This window comes from Myotis brandtii, unplaced genomic scaffold (assembly GCF_000412655.1).
Source record: "Myotis brandtii unplaced genomic scaffold, ASM41265v1 scaffold958, whole genome shotgun sequence".
NCBI lineage: Eukaryota > Metazoa > Chordata > Mammalia > Chiroptera > Vespertilionidae > Myotis > Myotis brandtii.
Window position 1 is genome coordinate 138,114 of NW_005371960.1, and position 22,661 is coordinate 160,774.

Genomic DNA, 22,661 nt, shown 5'->3' on the forward strand with positions numbered 1-22,661 from the left:
AGGGCCCATCAAGGGGGTTGGGGCTCCGTACCCTGTCACACACAGAGCAGGGCCGATCAGGGGGTTGGGAGCTCCCCCCTGTCATGCACAGAGCAGGGAGGATCAGGAGGTTGCCATGCAACCCTCAGTCAAGCCCATGGTAGGGCCGATTGGGGGGTTGGGGCGCCGCCCCCTGTCATACTCAAGGCAGGGTCAATGGGGAGATTGCGGTGCCACCCCCTGTCACGCACAGAGCAGGGCGGATCAGGGGTCGGGGCGCTGCCCCCTGTCACGCACAGAGCAGGGCGGATCAGGGGTCGGGGCGCTGCCCCCTGTCACGCACAGAGCAGGGCGGATCAGGGGTCGGGGCGCTGCCCCCTGTCACGCACAGAGCAGGGCGGATCAGGGGTCGGGGCGCTGCCCCCTGTCACGCACAGAGCAGGGCGGATCAGGGGTCGGGGCGCTGCCCCCTGTCACGCACAGAGCAGGGCGGATCAGGGGTCGGGGCGCTGCCCCCTGTCACGCACAGAGCAGGGCGGATCAGGGGTCGGGGCGCTGCCCCCTGTCACGCACAGAGCAGGGCGGATCAGGGGTCGGGGCGCTGCCCCCTGTCACGCACAGAGCAGGGCGGATCAGGGGTCGGGGCGCTGCCCCCTGTCACGCACAGAGCAGGGCGGATCAGGGGTCGGGGCGCTGCCCCCTGTCACGCACAGAGCAGGGCGGATCAGGGGTCGGGGCGCTGCCCCCTGTCACGCACAGAGCAGGGCGGATCAGGGGTCGGGGCGCTGCCCCCTGTCACGCACAGAGCAGGGCGGATCAGGGGTCGGGGCGCTGCCCCCTGTCACGCACAGAGCAGGGCGGATCAGGGGTCGGGGCGCTGCCCCCTGTCACGCACAGAGCAGGGCGGATCAGGGGTCGGGGCGCTGCCCCCTGTCACGCACAGAGCAGGGCGGATCAGGGGTCGGGGCGCTGCCCCCTGTCACGCACAGAGCAGGGCGGATCAGGGGTCGGGGCGCTGCCCCCTGTCACGCACAGAGCAGGGCGGATCAGGGGTCGGGGCGCTGCCCCCTGTCACGCTGCTCCAGGGGCCAGGAGGCCTCGCGGCTCTGCTGATCCCAGTGCTGGGAGGCCTCACTGCTCAGCTGATCCCGGTGCCGGGAGGCCTTGCGGCTCCGCTGATCTCGGTGCCGGGAGGTCTCGCTGCTCCACTGTTCCTGGTGCCGGGAGGCCTCGTGGCTCCGCTGATCCCGGGTTCGGGAGGCCTTGCGGCTCCGCTGATCCCAGTGCTGGGAGGCATATTACCCTTTTACTATATAGGATAGAGGCCTGGTGCACCGGTGGGGGCCAGCTGGTTTGCCCTGAAGGGTGTCCCGGATCAGGGTGGGGGTCCCGCTTGGGTGCCTGGCCAGCCTGGATGAGGGGATGATGGCTGTTTGCAGCTGGTCACACCCTCTTCAGGGTGGGGGTCCCCACTGGGGTGCCTGGACAGTCTGGGTGAGGGGCTGAGGGCCGTTTTCAGGCTGGCGGGTGACTGAGGCTCCCAACCTCTCCTTTTTAACTTTTTTTTTATTCTGGGATTTATTTAGCTTCTATGCCTGTCACTGGACCTGAGAGCCGGCTTTAACTCTGAGGCTCGGCTCCAGCTCTGAGACCTCGGCTGCTGAAAGCAGGTTTCTGGGCTTTGTTTACTTTCTGTATTTGAAACTTTGTTGCGACTCCAGCTCTGAGATCCCGGCTGACTGAAAGCAGGTTTCTGGGGATTGTTTACCTTCTATATTTCCAACAATGTTTCTTAGAGAGCAGCTCAAAGCCCAGCAGCGGCAGGCGGGGAACATTGGCTTCCTCCGTCACTGGAGCAAGCAAGCCTCCTGTTCGCTTCAGGGGCCTGGCTGCCGGCCGCCATCTTGGTTGGCAGTTAATTTGCATATCTTGCTGATTAGCCAATGAGAAGGGGAGCGAAGTTATGGTTAATTACCATGTTTCTCTATTATTAGATAGGATTAATACAAAGACATTGAGGTAGACTAGGAAATGTTTAATATGGTGAGGAAATCTTTGATTAAGAGAAGCATTGGGAATAGAGAAAAAATGTTCTAAATTATTTGGGACAAAAATTTACTAAAAATAATTAAAAAGACATATATACATATGGTTAATTCTCCAAATAACACAAAGTAGTTTCCCTTCTGCATCAGTTCACTGATTCCCCTTCCCAAAGGAAATCATTTTAACTGATGTTTTATGTATCATGTATCCAGAAATATTCAGGGCATATGAAATATACATAACATACATATAAACCACATAAATACATAGTATTTTGTACTTTGCTTTTTTACTTAAGCTTAGAGATCAATCCATATTAGCAAACAAATATTTTTTTTCTTTTTAATGGATAGATATTATTACAAAACATTTTCTATCTATGCAGAACATAAAGACTAATATAAAAAATAATGATGTACCCACCACCTACTCTAAGAAATAGAACATCAGCTGTCTATAATTTTTATAGGTTTTCTTAAGATTCCCATCTATATAAAACATTGACTTTTCTGTTGTAACTGCAAAATAATCATTGTAAAATAATATGAAGAATACCAGTACTTCATATAGTTGAGCAAATAAATTTGATTTTCTTTATACTTTCCTTGAAATATAAAAAGCTTATAGTAAGTGCTCAATTAGTTTTTTATAAGGATAAAAATAATGTTCAAAAAAAGCTTTCAGAGTGGCTACATTATTCTTTTCTCCCTCTCTCTCTCTTTTTTTTTTGTTGCTGTTAATTCTCACCCAAAGATATTTTTCCATTGATTTTTTAGAGAGAGTGTAAGGGAGGAAGACAGAGAGAGAGAGAAACATCGACGTGAGAGAGACACATCGATTGGTTGCTTCCCGAACGCGCCCAGGGAGCCTGCAACCAAGGCATATGACCTTGACCAGAATCGAACTTGTGACTCTTCAGTCCGAGGGCCAATGCTATATCCACTGAGCCAAACTGTCTAGGGCTCCCTATGTTACTCTTTCATTACTTCTTTATTACGTAGCTTTTCAAATTGTTATTATTCCAGTCTCATTATATTGAATATTTATTGTAAATGGCCTCAATATTTCAGGGAAGCAAACAAATTAAAATACACAAAAAAATTAAGTAAGCATGGCCATTTTTAGTTAATCTTAAAATTTTTTACCTTATCTAGTTTATTTTTCTGGTTTCAGATGGTTAAATCTGAGATGGTTAAGTCAGATGAACCAGAAATAGTAACATTCATATAACTTTTAAAAGAAGAGAAGACAAGAATTCCTGTTCACAGTTTTTCCTGAGTTCTTCCTGCAAAGAAAGGCAAAGGATACTTTGACTATTAAAAAAATTATTTATTTCTGCTGGAGTATCTTATTCAATATTCATGATTTGGGCTGGTTCCCCCTCCGTACTTTGGATTGTTCAATATAATGCATACTTGGAAAATCATAATTGCCTGACAAGACATAACGTATTATAGATGATTTTTCTTTTTAAAAAACTCGATTTTGAAAAAGGTCAGTCTTTTACAAGTTTACAATCCAAACTTTTCTGCTGCTTTTGATAATAAAATACTCTGGCAGTTATCAAGAAAATTTGAATACAACAAAAGCTAGCATGTTAATATGGTTCATTAGTAAGTACAGAAAGAAGATGTATGGTTCCCAGTGTTAGTCCTTTATTTGTTATAATAGCACTTCATGGGCTAACAACAAAATAGTAATGGCAAATGCTTTTGTATTATGACTTTCACATCTTGGAAGGCTATGGGCCTTTGAAAGTTACCTAGGACTACTGCAAACTGATGACTACTCCTATTGCATATATAAAAGTTTACTTAAATATGTTTTAAGATGGTTTGTATTTTCTCATTTCTTTGTTAGAGCCAAATACCACAAGTTGAAATATGGGACAGAATTGAATCAGGGAGATATGAAGCCTCCAAGCTATGATTCTGGTAAGCTAATTTTAAAGGAAGTTCAAGTGATTAAAAAGAAGTTAATATCGAGTATTTGTAGCTACAATATTTATAACTGCAAGTTGATTTCTAGTTATTTGCATGTTATTTTTTTCTGACCTACTTATCTTTTGATACTAATCATGTAGTGTCATTTAGATTATTTTCCACCAGCTTCCTTCTTTTATCCCCTTCCCTTTACTTTTAGTTTCCCATTTTCTGCTTATGTTCTACACTTACTGAAAGGATCAGAATTCATGGGGAAACATACATCAACATAACTGATTCTTGCTGGGTCTTCCCAGTATTAATGGGAACTTTGAGATGTGCAGTACAAAGTACAGAATGCCCTTGAAATCCTGAGAGAAGGAGTAGGAACTATAGAGGTAAAAGATTTCTTCTTTAAGTACAGGGGAATTCCTTGTCCAATGAGCCTAATCTCTCAGTTTCAGGTGCAAAATTGTTTTGGACTTTGTCATCAGAGCAGATTCTATAACTAGATCATCTTTTAACAGCTGAAACATTTTATTATTATTTTGCATTATGTCTTCTTTATCCTTCTCCTACCTTTCTCTTCACCCCACCAAACAATACAAAACTAGTACCTGGAAACAATCAGATATTACTTATTAGTAGATGTAAAGGAAAAGAAAGAAAAGTTGTTCAAAAGTTATTGCCATGTTTTAAGGTGAGTTTGTTTTTGACGTAATTTCAGATTAAATTCCTGGATCAAATATCTGAAGATAACAACTATTGTTTATATCACTTACTGAAATACCTGCCTTGTACTAGGGGCTTTATTTATGTTAACTGTAATTTTTAAAATAGTTATTTAATAAAGATAATATTATTCTCATTTTATTTATTTTTTTGTTAATCCTTACCTGAGGATATATTTTTTCCATTTTTTTTTTTTTTTAAGTGAGAGTGGAAGGGAGGCGGGAAGGGGGAGGTTGGTTGCCTCTTGCATGTAAAGTTTCTGAGATAAGAATATGCCACATTTGAGAAATGAAATAACTGGCTAGTATTTGGAGGGAGGAAATTAATGTTTATAGATACAACTAGAGAGTTAGCCAGGGGGGAAGAGATGGTAAAATTTGTTACAAGGTCTTGTAATATATGTTAAGGAGTTTACACTTTATCCTCGGAGTTATGAGAAGGCACTTGAAGGACTTAATTAGGACTCTTGTGATCAAATTTGTTCTTCAGTTTAGAAGATGGGTTAGAGCAGGGGTCCTCAAACTTTTTAAACAGGGGGCCAGTTCACTGTCCCTCAGACCGTTGGAGGGCCGGACTGTAGTTTAAAAAAAAAACTATGAACAAATTCCTATGCACATTGCACATATCTTATTTTGAAGTAAAAAAACAAAACGGGAACAAATACAATATTTGTATTTGCATGTGGCCCGCGGGCCGTAGTTTGAGGACCCCTGGGTTAGAGAGTAGCAAAACTGGAATTGGGGAGACTAGTTAGAGGACTGTCACAGCCACCTGGCTACATGAGGAAGGTTACCCAGACAAGGGTTCTAACAATGGAGTTTAAGAGAAGTAGGTGTATTCAGGAAATATTTACGACCTAAAATCTGCAGGAATTGGTTCTTGTTTGGATGTAAGGGATGAAAAAAAAGGGAGAATCAAAAGATGACTCCCACAGTTGTAGTTTAAAAAACGAGACTAGAAGCAGTTTTAGAAGATGGAGGGTTCACTTCTGGATTTATTTGTTAGGCAATCAAGTGAAGGTGGCTAGTAGACAGGTGTGTGGATTTGGAGCTTAAGCTGGTGGTATAGGTTTGATATATAGATTGAGAGGCAGCACCATATAGTACTGATGGCACTCAAGACATTTGAGTGAAGGCTCATCCAGGGACTTTATGCAGAGTGAGAAGAGGATTTAAAATGGAACTCTGAAGAATGGCAACATTAAAAAAAACTGGTAGAAAAATAGAATCCTGAAAAGGAAACTCAGAAAAGTTGTCCTAATGGTAGCAGAGAAGCCAGTGGAAACAAAGAGGAGAAATGGTTTTCAGAAGTAAGGACCCTTCATCATTACTGATTAATGTCTAGAGAATTGAAGAATTTAGTGACAAACAGATCACTGAGAATTTATTGCAAGCAGTTTCAGAAGAGAGGTGAGGAGAGAAACATAGACATGAGTTGAAAATGAAAACTAAGTATAGTCAACTTTCAGGAAGCTTGGGTTGTGAAGGTGAGGGAGTGGGATTAGAGGGTAACAGCTGACAGGACACAAAGGGTGAAGGAAGTGTGTGTGGGGGGATGTATTTTTTTGAGGAGGAGCAAATGAAAATGAGAAAGTAGAGATATACAAAATAGGAAGGTATCTGAAAACGTGATAGGAATTGGATTCTGAACACAGCTAGAGAATGACAGGGGGAGCAAGTCTTTTATTGTTACCAAGAGAGAATATAGGAAGTTAGGTGATGGGTTTGTAGGTTAGGTTTTCAATTTGGTGGTAGGTATTTAATATGATAGCTTTATGTTTGAGACAAAATTATCTGCTAAGAGTGTGTGAGAGGTTTACAAAAAGTAGAGAAGATTTATAACAAATGAACAGGAGGACAAACTAAGAAATGGTAGGATTGAGAAAAGCTAAGGGTCTGGTTGACATGTGTGACCATGAGTTTAGTAAGAAGCACTGGTCTGAACACTTGCTAAACAGAATGAAAATAGTTAATACTTGAATTCATGGAAAACAAGGGACAAGAAAATTGAATACATTGGCAAAAGAATGGTTGAAGGGATAGACTTCGAACTAAAACTCCAGAGGGAAGGAAGTGAAGACAAAAGGAGCATAAATGGGTAAGAATAAGGAGATAGATTATGATCTAGAGCAGGTCAGCGGTTTTTTTCTGAGGCCAGATAGCAATATTTAAGCTTTGTAGGCCATAAGTTTGCTCTTGCAGCTACTCAGCTGCTGTCTTAGTCTCCTTTTATAAGGGCATCAGTCACTTTGGATTAGGGCCCACCCTCAAGACTTCATTTTAACTTAATTCTCTCTTTGACAACCCACCTACAAAGCAGTCACAATCTGAGAGGTACTGGAGGTTAGGACTTCCACGACATCCTATCTCTCACATGAGGGGATGGGCTGAGGAAAACTCAAATCCGGTTCCAGTGAATATTCTTCCTTTCATCTTCGCAGTACTCAGCCACAGTCACACACTGGGCCCATGTGATTAAATATGCATTCAGTTTAACTCTTTCAAATGGACATCTCTCTTCAGAAGTGCGCCAGAACCCTGCGAGCTTGCTCATAATTTGTCAGCAGGTAGTTTCTGTACTCCATAGGCTTTTCCCTGTGTTCGTTCTTTCCTTTGTACCATTTTTTCAGTCTTGATTGATGATTGATTTAGACAAGTAAAAAAGGTTCTTCTCAGCCCTTTGAGAAGTAACTTTGCCCACCTACTTCTACTTTACACCTGCCCACCAGAAGTTTTAGGATTCTGAGATCACGAACAAGTTAATTGTTTAACATGGGTGGGGAGCCTTTTTTCTGCCAAGGGCAATTTGGATATTTATAACATTGTTCTCGGGTCATACAAAATCATCAACTTAAAAATTAGCCTGCTGTATTTGGTCAGACATTTAATTAGCTCACCCCTAATGCCTTGGCAGGGCCAGACCAGATGATTTCACGGGCCGTATAAGGCCCACTGGCCGGATGTTTCCCACCCCTGCTTAATACTCTCATCTCCTGGCAACCACTAATCTGTTTTCTGTTTCTGTAGTTTTGCCTTTTCCTGAAAGGCAATATGTAGCCTTTTAATTCTAGCTTCTCTCACTTGGCATAATGCATTTGAAATTCATATGGGTGTATGTCATTAGTTCATCCCTTGTTCCTATTGAGTAGTATTCCATTGAATGGATATACCACACTTTGGTAACATCACTGGCTGCCAGAATAGGCACAGGCAGTTGGTTATATCTGAGGATGGTATAGAAAGGATTTAGGCCTGTTCTTAAGGGAAATTAGATGACCTCAAAAGTTCTTTCACATCTGAAATTTTAGTTTTTTGAAATGTTAATGTAAATGTTTTTACATGGTAAGTACAATTTATTCACTTGACTTAATAAGGGGATGTATTGGAACATACTGTATTATATCCACAGTTCCTGAATTTGTGAGTTAGTGTCATTTTTCTTTAGTATTGAGACCTTTGTTTTTGCCTTTTTTTTTTTAAAAAAAGAAAATATACCCTCTGAAGTTATCCCAAAGTAGTTTTCCTTTTTTAGTTAACTTAATCCCCTGACTGTACTTTCTACCCTCCGTCTACTCTACTGATATTTCTAGATGGTGTATTACAGAGCTTTGCCTCATTATTTTAGGAGAAAAATGAAAGTGCAAGATCTAATTTTTTAAATTTATGTATTTCTCTAATTTCTTATTGTTGTAGTGATAGCATATGAAGGAAAATACATGAGCTTTGGGGTTAGTCATGATGTCAATACTTACAACTCTACTTCTAACTTAGAAACCTTTCAATTAACATATAAAACTCATCTTTAAAACAAGGCTAGTAGTAACACCTATCTTTTGAGTTGTAAAGATTAAAACAGATATTGTAGACATTTTAACACAGCATCTGGAGCACAGTAAATGTGTAATATCAAATATCATAAAACAAACATACCCAGTCTTTCTTGTATCTTCACTTGAATAAAACCCTATAGAGATAATAGTTTCTTATAGTTTAATCAGGGACTGATGGAAAGTGTGAACTTTTTTGTATTTTTAAAGTGGAGCCATGCTATAGTTTAGAAATTCTTTAGTTTAGACTTAACACAGAGAAGGCTCTTTTAGTTTACCACCTTCTTGAAAGGATTAAGCTTCTACCAAGTGATGAATTTAAAGCTTTACAAGGCCTATGAGATTTTCATTCAAAGAATGTCTTAAAAAGAATACTTGAAGTTTTCATTTAATAACTAGTAAAAGACATAGATTTGGAATGAGATTATTTCCTACCTCCTCTTTAATCAAACTGGCTTTTTTTAAAAGCCATCATTCCTGGGTATTTTGTTCTAGTTTTGACCTGGCACTTCAGATACTTTTATTGGACTCTTATTGTGTGACTTGATGTGGATAGGTCTTTGTCTTAGAGGGAAATTCTCAGGCTGCCTAAGGAATTGGAAAATGTTTTTATTTCAGTTCTACAACTCCGAGGGAAATCCAGTAGCAGTAATGAATTCAGACTTTTTTTTTATGGAAATTTGACTTAAAAACAGAATGTACATGGTCGTGAAACATACCTTACAGTGCAGTATTACATATTCTTAATCTTAAAAATATTTTTAATGAATAGAGATACCCTCTAATGTATATGACAAGTCAGTTTTATTATGATTTAATGTTTTCTAGATGAAGGTAATGAAACAGAGGTGCAGCCACAACAAAATAGCCAGTTAATGTGGAAACAAGGTCGTCAACTACTCAGACAGTAAGTAACTCCTGGTCAAATTAAAGAGAAGCATCATGTATTTTCATGAGATTATTTTTGTTTTGTATTTTCAACTCAGAATAATTTTTCTCATTTTATGCTGCTGCTGTGAAAAGTTTAATTGAATTACTTTTCCTTTTTCATATTAAACACTTTTTCCCCTGGTAGTGGAATTTATAAATTATTAAATATTAATAAGAATTATAAGGCATAAATACTTTTCATTATTTTAGATTCATCAAAAAGAGTATAATTTTAAGCTTCTAGATTTTACATACACTTAAATTTATAGTTTAAAGAACAAGTTTTAATATAGGTTTAATTAGTATTTATATGTAAATTTGTTTTTTTAAATTATTTATTGCTTAAAGTATTACAAAGAGTATTACATATGTCTCCTTTTTTCCCCCGCCCTTGACAGTCCCCTGGCCTCCCCTACCCCCCAGTGTCTTATGTCCATTGGTTATGCTTATATGCATGCATACAAGTCCTTCGGTTGATCTCTTACCCCCCACCCCTCCTGCCCCCTAAATTTGTGTTTTTAATTGATTGAAGAACTTTTTGATTTCCCTCTATTTGCAAATATTGCACTAACATGTACTTTCTCCTATGAAATGGGTAGTTGAGTATAAGGAGGGAGCAAAGCTGGGTTGAGGTTCAGATGTCAGGTGGTGGGCGAGACCTACTCACCAGCTCAGTACCTGGTCCTTGCATATCACATTTAAAATTGGTATTCAGGTTTATGCCTCAGTAAAATGAAATTTGCTGCTTGTTTTGGACTTTTCAGATCGCTTGTGAATACTCTAAATCTATAATTTCCAAAGTGGATGCCTGCCAGCCATTCCTTTTGGTGATGGGAAGGGAATAATAAAATGTCTTCATATATCTATTTTTTTAATCTACTTGAAGTTAAAAGAAAGTGAGATTTCACTAGTATTTAAACTATTTTTTAAAAATATTTTTATTGATTTCAGAGAGGAAGGAAGAGGGAGAGAGAAATAGAAACATCAATGATGAGAGAGTCATTGATTGGCTGCCTCCTGCACGTCCCCTACTGGGGATCGAGCCTGCAACCCAGGTATGTGCCCTTGACCCAAATTGAACCTGGGACCCTTCAGTCTGCAGTCCAATGCTCTGTCCACTGAGCCAAAGTGGGTAGGGCTCACTAGTATTTAATAAGTGGATTTTTTCACTAGTGCCTTGACTTTGGTCTTAAATATGATTTATGCATTTTCTTTTTATAAATAAATACGTCTTCTTAATCTGCTGGGGTTTTTTTAATGGGAAGTTGTAATAGTGAGCAATCCAAGAGATATTTGCAAAAACTTTAGAAGACTCATAATCTGTCCCTTAAAGGAAAGGTGAGCCCTGACCGGTTTGGCTCTGGATAGAGCATCAGCCTGCGGACTGAAAGGTCCCAGGTTCGATTCCGGTCAAGGGCATGTACGTTGGTTGCGGGCACATCCCCAGTGGGACGTGTGCAGGAGGCAGCTGATCGATGTTTCTCTCTCATCGATGTTTCTAACTCTCTACCCCTCTCCCTTCCTCTCTGTAAAAAATCAATAAAATATATTTTTAAAAAAATAAAAGGAAAGATGACATTTTATCAGTGAATGAGGAAGTAACCATTTAGTAAAGCCAACTTATGGAAAGTGCAGTTTTCGAAACAGTTATTTGTAATGTGATTTTGCTGCCAATGTGAAGTATGTATTAAATATTATTTGTTAAAAATAGAAAAACATAATACCTTTGTATTAGTTTGTAAGAACAACTGATTAAGTTTAGGGAAGTTAGAAATTTATTATCCAAATTTTAATCAAACCCTTTCTATAAATATTGAATAGGATTGAAAAATGAATGTCTTAATTTGATAGGATGCACTTATTACATTTTAGTCACATATCTTTGTGAGATATCTCTTTGAGCTATAATAACTATTAATGCCAGGTCTTGAAATAAATTGACCTTAGACTGCTTATCTTGTCCACCTTTATTTTCTCTCTCATCCCATAGACTGATGCTTACTTATAAGTTAATGCCTGACATTTGTCAGTCACTTTTATTAATGGTGCTTTTAGTGACACTTACCTTTTTAATGTTCCTGCCACTACGCTTTTTGGGTTTGGTTTTTTTTTTTTGGTCATCTTTTTTTGTTAATAGAAATTGAGTGCCTTCTATATACCAGGCACTGTACTAAGTGTGTCTCTTTTAAGGGAAAGAAAGCTGAGGTTCAGCAGAATTAAAGTAACAGAATGAAAATGGCAGAAATGGGCTTTGCACCCATTTAGGCTAATACAAAGCTTATTCTCTTTTATTCTGTGCTGCTGCCCCTCTTCCTGTGTACCCAGGCATTACACATTCCACAATTGAATTGTGGTCTGCATTTTTCATTTTACAGTTGTCCCAGGATAGAAGAGTTCCTTCTGTAGAAGTGATTCTTTGGATTATACTGTCTTATTGTATGTCATAGAGGAAACTATGTATGCCAGAAACATTCTCTTTAGATCTTAAACAGTGACACTTTACATCAGAAATGTAAAAAGACTACTGACTATAACAACTACTATCATAAAATAGTAATTTATCTGAGAGTGAGATTGCTCCAACCCTGCCTAGAAGAAAGAATGTGCTATTAGGTATATTAAGAAACAGTTTCTTTTTATGATAAATATAATGAATGGTGTATTGTATAGTTCTTTGATTTTTCTCAGTGACGGTAGAGACTGGTACTGCAAGAGACAGCTCCATCTGCAGCTGGAAGATTATTTATTAGCAAGTCATACTAGCATGGTACTATTCTGTTAAATCCTATGCAGGCATTGAATTTAAAGAAATACTTTTATTTATGTATTAAGTTATAGAATGCTGATCCAGTATGGCTGAATTGTAAGGATCATCTTTATACACAGGTATCTACAGGAGGTGGGATACACAGATACTATTCTAGATGTGAAGTCTAAACGAGTGCGAGCTTTGTTGGGCTTTTCAAGTGATGTCACGGACAGAGAAGATGACAAAAATCAGGACTCACTTATAAATGGCACAGAAGGTGAAGTTAAAGATACAGCAATGATTGGGTAAGTATTTTGTCTGGAAAGTGTTTTAGCTATAACTTTAGTTTTTATTAAATATATTTGGTTTATGGGTGATATTTATGGTACTTGCACTTTTAGATACTGCTACAGAAATAATTATAATAAGGTTTAATAGGAATTTAAAATCCATTTATTATAAGATAACATGTAGTGATTAGAGTTTATGATATTTTAAGAATATTTTTATTTAAGATATTTGCTTGAAATTTATGGATTTAATACAGATTTTAATATCCTAAAACTTAGTCACTTACTATTAGAACTTCATTAAAGATCTTATTTTGGAAATTCAGTTAAAATTTTTAAGAAGTAAACCTTTAGAAGTAAACCTTATCTTAGCCACTTTTGTTTATTTAGTCAGGGGCACTGATGGCTTTTCCCTTAGATTGTCAAATGAAAAAATGATAACAGCCAACACAACAATAGCCATGCGGTGTGAATGAATAAAAATTATACCCTTTTTTTTTGTCTGATTGGCAAAAAATATATTTTTTGGTGTCACAGAATTTTAGTAGTTTATGTGTGCCATGACATGAGAAAGGTTGAAAATTGCTGTTCTAGTGAGAACATAGTTTTTGTTCTCTGGACCATAAACTAAAATTATGAGATTTAGGTAAAGGTTCAAAAATATGACTTTTGTAAACAGATGTCATTAGAGTCTTCTTAAATATATTCATTAATAATTAAAACTACATTAAATTGTTTTTATAAATGTGAGATGTAGATTGTTTCTCTATGTAGACATAGACAATGTAGGCATTCTTGCTTATAGTTTTACCTAAGCAGTGGTTCTCAACCTGTGGGTCGCGACCCCTTTGGTGGTCGAACGACCCTTTCACAGGGGTCGCCTAAGACCATCCTGCATATCAGATATTTACATTACGATTCATAACAGTAGCAACATTACAGTTATGAAGTAGCAACGAAAATAATTTTATGGTTGGGTCACAACATGAGGAACTGTATTTAAAGGGCCAGAAGGTTGAGAACCACTGAAAAGGGTTAACAAGTCAGTATAAAGGTTTCAGAAAAGACCACTTTAGTTGTCTTGTGTTTTGGTATGACCTATCTTTTGAAGCTGACAAGGATATTATTCTGAATGTCTAATTATGTAGAGATGAAGAATAGGGTGGAAAAACCTCAAACGTAGCTTCCAGCAGATTTGAAATTTATTATTTGTCTTGAAAATTTTGTCCATAGGTGTGGCTATATTTTTTCATAGACATACCTTCGTTTCTAAAATATTTTTTAATAAACTAGAGAGAAATTATCCTTTCTGGTCATTAGGAAATTGTTTACTAGATTTATTTTTAGGGAACTAAATTAAAATCTTACACATTTGAAATCATTTCCAAAAGTTTAATGCTCACCAATAGGATGAAGTTTTGTAGAAATGTTGATTTGAATAATATATTGTATTTAGTAACGTGATGTGCACATTTGCTTTTTTTCAGCTCGTCAGCTGTTCAGAAATATAAGATAGCATCAGAGAAAAATGACATATTTTCTAGTTACGGAAACTTTTTTAAAAAATATTTTATTGATTTTTTACAGAGAGGAAGAGAGAGGAATAGAGAGCTAGAAACATCGATGAGAGAGAAACATCGATCAGCTGCCTCCTGCACACTCCCCACTGGGGATGTGCCCGCAACCAAGGCACATGCCCCTGACCGGAATCGAACGTGGGACCCCTGAGTCCGCAGGCTGACGCTCTATCCACCGAGCCAAACTGTCTAGGGCATATTATGGAAACTTATGTGTCATAGGAAGAGTAGCATAGAGGAAAAGAATAGAATAAAGTTGTGGCAGAGAGAAAAAATATTTTACAGAAGAAATACATGAAAGTTAACCTAGGATCAAAATACATCTGAATTAAGAGGGGTTCTTTACATTAGATTACCATTAATCTAAATAGATAGGGTTGCAAAGTACTTTAAAAAGTAATCACTTCCTATATTATACTTTCATGGATAAGAATCAATGTCATTCATAATGTTATTTGAGGAAATGTAGTTACAATATAAACAGAAGGTAGTGCATCATATTACAGATCAATTCTTATGTTGAGTTTAAAAAATTAACTGAGCAAGGTGTACATGTTTTAAACCAGGAAATCTGAGTTAACAGATTCTGCCTCTGTGCTGGATAATTTCAAATTCCCTGAAAGTGCAGCTGCAGATTTCAGTGATGAAGACGAAGATGATGACATTGATGGACGAGAGAAAAGCGTCATTGATACTTCAACAGTGAGTTGGATAACTCAGATATAATTATTTTTAGGGACTCGTATGCATACTGTAAAAATAATACATATCTTTCAACCTAAACCCGTAACTTTATTTTTTTCATGAATTTGAAGCAGTATAAAAGTTTTTAGTATTTATTGCACACTCAGGAGTATTTTTAGTATAGCAGCTTTCTGTTAAGGGCCTCATTTTTTGACTTTTTGTTAATTCATTAAACATTTAAACATTTCTATAGAGCTGGTGAATATGGTAAACATTGTGTGTTATAACAATGCAGTGTTATTCGCTGCTATAAGACAATAGAACTGACAGACCCATTATGGTGCCTAATGGCGACTGGCATCAACTCTAATTGATAATTGATGCAGTTTTCTTGTCAGGGTTGCTTTGGTAGACAAGTTCTACAGACTTTCAGAACTCTTCCATTAGGTTTCTTCAAGCTAGTTTAGGGTTTTTCTGTAATTTTGCTTACATCTTTGTAAGTTTATTGACTCTCCCTTGGTAGTTTCTTACAATAAGAGGTGTCTCTAAATTGCTTTTTCTCACTTCTCTTCCCTTCTCTATTCTATCCCCTTCTATCCTCCTCCTCTTTTTTCTTTTTCCTCTTCAACTCCCTTCTTTCTCTTCTTCCTTCTACCTCCTTTTCTTTCTCCTATTTTTAAAGTAAGAGATGAAAGCATGCTTTGCTTTGACTAGGAAAATATTCACATTTCCTCTTCCACTTTTATTTAAGAAGAGGGAGGAGGAATGTAAGGTAATAGAAAGCAGACTGAACCTGAAGTCAAAAGCCTTGGGTTTAAGTCCCAATTCTGTTACTAATTATCTGTGCTTATTAATCCTTCAGGCTAAACTTTTTAGTTTGTAAAATGAGGATTATAATACACACCCATCTCCCCAGAGGATTTTGTGAAGAATATGAGACACTATATGAAAATGATATATTTAACTATAAGTATTTTCTAAGTGTGACTTCTTTGTTCTTCATGCCCTCTGCTTCCATCAGAGACTGTCAAATTATTATTTCCAGATTATTGTTTCTCTGGGCAGGAATGGGGTGGAACCTTAGATATAAGGAAGAAAAGTAATACATGCTTATTACAATAAACTCCATCCATTCCCATTTACTAATCTACTCTCCATTGGTAACCACAGTTCACTTTTTTTCCTATGTCTCGCCATTAAAAATACAGGAGTTTTTGTTTATTTGTTTAAATGGGATACTTGACAGACAGTGGTTTTCATCTTGCCATTTATCTTCCTTCTTCGTTAGGTTATATAGAGGAGGTGAGACCTAGAAAGAGTTTTTCCCCCCCAAAGAGTTAGTTGAGTGACTTAATACCATACTTAGTAATAACTAGTGTTGAAAATACATTTAGACTCTGAATTTACGGTTCCAGATATTTTTATAGCATTTCTTGATTTTAGGGAAATATTCTAAATAGTCAAACCAATTATTCTAGCATCATTTAAGAATCCTTGATTTCTCCTATTCAGTTTTCCTATATACCAGGAAAGGCAGAGTAGGTTTCACCCACTGTGCCAGCTTTCTTCTATTGATAGTAGCTTCCTGGAGTGTGCATTGAGAAGGATTCCTGAGGCTGTATCTGGCCTTAGATTAAAAGTGCTGTGATTGACAAGTGGTATCAGTCATGAGCATGAGAGCAGGGCCATCCAAGTCAGGTAATTGTTATTTCTTAGAGTCTACTTCTAGAGTCTTTAGTCTGACCCATTGATCTGTATGTTGAACCATTATATGTTTAAACTACTCAAAATAGTCCAGTGATGAAGTTGATCAGATCATGCTATTTCTGTTTTACATGAAGTGAAGAAGCTGAGGTCTGGAGAAGTGGAGATACTGAGTCCATTTTTTCAAAAGAAGCTGCAAATCAGTTGTCCTAATTTGTTTGGGCTTTTGGTTGTGGAGGTGACCAAAAAGGAGATAATTCATAAAAAGTATTGGCATATAGATCTCAAAAATCATCTTTGGCTCAGCTGGTATGGCTCAGTGGTTGAGCGTGGACCTCTGAACCAGGAGGTCATGGTTTGATTTTCAGTCAGGGCACAGCCCAGGTTTATCCCCAGTAGGGGGCGTGCAGGAGGCAGCTGATCAATGATTCTCATCATTGATATTTCTGTCTCCCTCTCCTTTTCTCTCTGAAATCAATAAAAATGTGTTGTTTTAAAAAATCATCTCTGCGTGCATTAAGGCTAAGTTTTAATCTTCCAACTGGATTTGTGGTTCTAGAGATTCCTAAATATATAAAAATGAGATATTACAGCCCTTACTAGATTTGCTATTAAATCTAAGTCAAGTCTCACTCTGAAACATCCATATTTTAGGAAAAACTTGAATATTATAGAGAGTTATTGGAGAAAATTGATGCAAGGCTGGGACAGTAGAAATAATAATGGGAATTCCTTTCCTATTCCCCCCCCCCCCCCGCCCCTCCAGGCCACGAACAGAATAGTTTCTAAGTCTAAGGCATGCATTACTGAGTTTTTAGTTTTTGTGATTGTAAATTTTATAAGGGAATGATATATTACAGTTAAAATTGATCATGGTTATATTCTGAAAGCTCTTGCAATGTTTTATGAAGTGTTTCTTTCTTTGAACAAACTGTATCCAAGAAATACAAGATTTGGTAGTGTTTCTTATAATAGAGTACATATTTTTATCTATCTAATTTAAATAGGTGTCTTATATTCCAGTGTTTTCAATATATGACTCCATTAGTTTATTTACAGTAAGAAATCATTGAACAAAATTTAAATTACTACTTTAAAATGTATAATATTATAGTCTATACACTTTTTAAAGAGACATCTGTTTTCCACTGTTGAATAGGTATTACAAAGATACACTTTCTGAAGGAAACAATTAATTGGGTTTTGTCACTCAATGGTAAAAGGGTACCTTCTCCTTTATTTAAATTACTTCCATAATACATTTTAATTTGGCATGTTTTCTCAATAGATTGTTAGGAAAAAAACATTGCCTCAGAGCAGTGACGATCGAGATACAGAAGAAGCTCTAAAGGAGTTTGACTTCTTGGTTACATCAGAGGAAGGCGACAGTGAATCTAGAAGTGCAGGTGACGGAACAGACTGGGGTAAGGAAGGGTACTGGATCCAACCAGAGACATTATGTAAAGAAAAGAAACAAATATTTTTTCCAGGAGGGAAACATCTTAAAGAACACTTTAAATCTCTTATAAGTTGAAATATTGATGCAATGAACTTTTCATTACCATCACCTTTTGTCTAGGGTGTGTGTGTGTGTGTATTGTGTGTGTTTAAAGAAGATTGTATAAGTAATTATTTCATTTTAAAAAATGAATACGGTATGAAAATAATTTGAATTCACATACAGAATGTTTTCTATTTTCTGCCTAGATAGTAAAACTTGCAAATCTAGATTTTGTGGAAATTGAATATGACAATGTATTAGAGCAGCGATGTGCTGCAAGAATTTTTTTTTAAAATATATATATATTTTTATTGATTTTTTACAGAGAGGAAGGGAGAGGGATAGAGAGTTAGAAACATCGATGAGAGAGAAACATCGACCAGCTGCCTCCTGCACACTCCCCACTAGGGATGCGCCCACAACCAAGGTACATGCCCTTGACCGGAATCGAACCTGGGACCTTTCAGTCCGCAGGCCGACGCTCTATCCACTGAGCCAAACTGGCTAGGGCACTGCAAGAATTTTTAAAACATACGATACCTGACTGTTTAGTCAGGGGCACTGATCTCTTTTCTCTTAGATTGTCAAATAAAAGAAAAAATATCAGCCAACACAGCAAAAGCCGTCAGTGTGAATGAATCAAAATTATACCTATTTTTTTGTCAGATTGGCAAAAAATATATATTTTGGTGTGCTGCAGTATGTTAGTAATTAGTGTATGTCATGAGATGAAAAAGGTTGAAAATTGCTGCTTTAGAGGATTTAGAGAGCTCATCTCTGGCATCTTCTGTACAAAAAGAAATAAAGTTTAAAAATTGTAGTTATCATTCCAGTCAGGTTTTGTCAGTTTGCACAAGGCATCAGATTTTGTGTGTGAATTGTTCTAAGCGTGTTTACTATTTTAAATGTCTAACAGGAGTTAAAACAAGTGTTTTGGAATGAGAGAAAATTTTCTTGAGGTTAAAGAATTTTAGAACACCCTTAGTTTATAGTCTATGCACTTTAAAGACTGATAAGGTTAGAGAATGAATAACTATCCTAATATTTTCTTGTCCCTTTTCTTTCAGGGATCTGATAATGTTAATACCACTTCTTTTTCATGTCAAATATTTGAAGAATTATTTGGGATAGTCACTTAAAATCATAATATGGCGAATATAATGGCTATTTTAGTGACTGACCTTTCCCCCTCCCCAGAACAAAGTTTGGAAATCAGAGGAAGTTAAAGTAAAATGAGTGTCTCTTCTGTCTTATTCCCTAATGTGCTTATATATCAAGTTATTCAGATATTTCAGGCAACAATTCTACCAATATAGCTAGATCCACTGTGCTACACAAAGGTCTTTCTTTAAGGAGTCATACATCTGAATAATAATAGTTGGCCCTTTTCATTGCCATTCTTATTGCAGTGGCGATTGGGATTCATTTTCCTCCAAAGACAGCTGCACTGTCCTATATGTAACTTCCTTAGCTTTAATGCATGAGTTATGGGCCACATCTTATCTAATAATAGACAAACATGGTAATTGACTGTACCTTTGCTACGCCTCCCATGGGCTAATCAGTGTGATATGCAAATTAACTGCCAACAAAGATGGCGGCTAATTGGCATACTGCAGGCAGGGAGGGACAGCGCCATCCCGCCTGCCCTGCTGCCATCCGGGCCTGCTATCTGCGACCCGAACGGCAGGTGGCCCGTATGGGACCCGACCCAGTGCTGGTGGGCGGGACCACAGCGATCCGTCACTGGCCACCCCCACAAATGGCCCTCCTGCACAAATCCACCACCGGGCACGCCCACAAACGGCCCTCCCCAGTATCCTGGGTTGGTGGGTGCTAATGCACTGATCTGCCAACACGCACACCCAGGCCGCCTTTGCCCTGCATGAACTATGCAGCCAGGAGAGGGGCAAGGGGCCGCTGAGAGCAGGGTGGGAACTTCCCGGGGTTTGGGTCAGGCAGCCCAGAGCAGAGTGTGAACTATCCCCACTGGTAGCTGCTTGCTCATTCACTTACTTGCTCATTCATTCACTCATTCACTCACTGAAGTAGAAGTCAATTCCTACTTGACTTCCTATTTCCCTTGTTTCTCATTACTCTATTGTAGAAGAACTTAGGTAAAGCCATATTTATGAAGAAATCATATTGGAAAATGCAGACATCAAGTGTGACTGTTGAGAAATATGAACAAAAATGTAATGCTTATATGTGTCAAAATTTTAAACAAAAAAAAGAATGAATAAAATAAAATTGTTTTAAAACATATCATTTCATCTTTTTGTTTGAATTTATATTGTTCACATTTTTACATATCCTATATAATAAAAACCTAATATGCAAATTGTCCCCTCAACTGAGAGTTTGACCAGGGGGCAGGGCTGGCCGGCCAATCGTGGTAAGGGAGGCCCTGGCCAGCAGTTGGCAGCCACTAGGGACCCTATCCGTGCACAAATTGTGCACTGGGCCTCTAGTATTATATGATACCCGTGTGTACATTTTAACCTAGCCTGCTACAGAGTTACTGGTGAAAATCTGAGGCACTGTTCCCACATCTGAGCTGTCTCACTCTTTAGTAGTGTACTGGGTATTTTTGTTTATGAATATGAGTGAATGGAATCTTTCAGTCAACTGGAGGTTTCTTTACCAGGACTTTGATCTTATGTGTTTTATACTTCTAAATCAAAGCATTCCACTTTTAAGCAATTAACAAAACTAAATGGCAAATCCTGTGTAGTTGAATGGACATTTAAACCATTTTAAGTGCTTCCTTTATCCCTCCTCACACCCCTAAAACGGTGAATATGCTTAGGTTAAGAATCTTGTTAGTTTCTGCCAAGTAAATAGATTGTACCACACAACTTCTATGACCTTTCATTGCTATTGTTATTATAAGTCTAGTTAAGATTATAATAAGGATAATGTTTTTATTTTTAAAAAATTAAGACTAATTTAAAATCACACAACTGAAGGCATTTGAGGATCCAGAAGCCACCCAACAGATTACTGTTTATTCTGGCATATTTTGGTTTAGTCCAATCATTCAACAAATTTTGATCAAATGCCTTCTGTGTGGCAAGTGTTCTAGGTGAGGATCTCTATCCCTGTTGTCCCTGCAGTCTAGTATGAGGATATAGGCACTAAGCACAGTACATGAATAGTATGTCAGAAGATGATAAATGCAATGGAAAATAGAAAATGTAGAACAGAATAAGGCGGATAGAGAGTGGTGGGTGTGGAGTCATTACAATTTAAAATAAGGTGTACATGGTAAGTGCCATGAGAGGATAACATTTGAGCAAAAGACTTGATGAGAGAAGTTAGGGATATGGTATCTGGAGAAAGTGTTTGGGAAAAAGAAAGCCAGAGCAAATGCCCTAAGATAGCAGCAGCCATAATATGCTTGAGGAATTCAAGGAAGCTAGAGTGGCTGGAGCAGAGTGTTTCTAAGGGGAATATAGTAAGAAGTGACCAAATCATGTAGGGTTTTGAACACAAGGATGGCAGGATTTGACTTTTATGTTAAAGCATTACTCTGGATGCTGTATAAAGAACCCAGGGCAACCAGTCTTGATAATAGACTTGGTGGGGAGAGAGGACAACTATTACAGCAAATTAAATGGGGAATCCTGTGGATAGAACAGATTGGATGGGGAAGATTGGGAATTTGATTTTGTTTGTTTAGTTTGAGATACTATTTAGACTTCCAAATGGAAATGTAGAATGAGCAGTTGGATATATGAGTCTTGAGTTCAAGCGAGAGTTCTGAGCTAACACATGACATTATATAGTATATAAATTATTTTATAGTAAGTATAATATATATAACGTTTATTCTTTAAATTTTCTTCTCCCAAAATAGTGAAAATTAGTGATTGTAATTTTTTTCTTACTAGAAGCTTTGTTTCCATTTAAGGAATTTATTAGATTGATTAAATTGTATACATTTTGGATGTAGGTTAAGTTTTCAAGTATTCCTTATAAGTCCTATAAAATAAAAATGGTCATTTGTTGATGAACACATGCCAAAACATAAAATTTTCCAAATGAAAAGATCATTGAAGTCTATTTGTATAATCTCTTAATAATAATCTCTCATTATGTAAATTAATAAAAAAATTTGTGATTCAATCCTAATTTAATTCAGAAAATGGGATGAAAATGAGGGGTTCCTGATTATAGCATTTTGGGGCCTAATTTAATAAAAGTCACATCTTCCAGGTGTGTGTGCTTTTTTTCTATGTCTCTTTCAGGAGAAATTTAATATTATTACCTAGGAAATTGAATTGGTCACCATTTCTTAGATACTGTGTTTCGTGTGACATATAGCTAATGTCTTTTTTAAGTTAATGATACTAAGGAGAAAATAGTTATGTCATTCATAACTATTGACTTACAGTGTTTAATATTTCATTGAAAAAGGCTGTTTCATTTGTTTACTTTGTTTAGAAAAGGAAGACCAGTGTCTCATGCCTGAAGCTTGGAATGTGGACCAGGGAGTAATTACCAAACTCAAGGAACAATACAAAAAGGAGAGAAAGGGGAAAAAGGGGGTGAAGAGTAAGTGGAAAACATTGTATCTGTAAATCATAAATCTTGCCTCTTTCATATCCCCCAATTTTTTTCAATGTTTTCCTAAAACTACTTACTCTTTTTCTTTTCTACTCCTGACCTTTTCCTTTTCACTTGCTCTCAGGGGTTGAAATTAAATGGTTAGCTATGCA

At 37.8% G+C, this 22,661-nt stretch overlaps 1 protein-coding gene across 4 annotated transcripts in view; it reads left to right on the top strand.

Moving 5' to 3' along the window:
- The window catches only part of STRN (striatin, calmodulin binding protein), an 83,302-nt gene that overhangs the window by 32,484 nt on the left and 28,157 nt on the right, over positions 1-22,661 (top strand). For all 4 annotated transcript variants that reach the window (XM_005886087.2, XM_014533237.1, XM_005886088.2 and 1 more), the window contains exons 3-8: positions 3,886-3,959; positions 9,334-9,412; positions 12,322-12,489; positions 14,618-14,753; positions 17,728-17,863; positions 22,387-22,497. In XM_005886087.2, the coding sequence (XP_005886149.1) occupies positions 3,886-3,959; positions 9,334-9,412; positions 12,322-12,489; positions 14,618-14,753; positions 17,728-17,863; positions 22,387-22,497 (704 nt within the window). The remainder of the gene's footprint in view (positions 1-3,885; positions 3,960-9,333; positions 9,413-12,321; positions 12,490-14,617; positions 14,754-17,727; positions 17,864-22,386; positions 22,498-22,661) is intronic.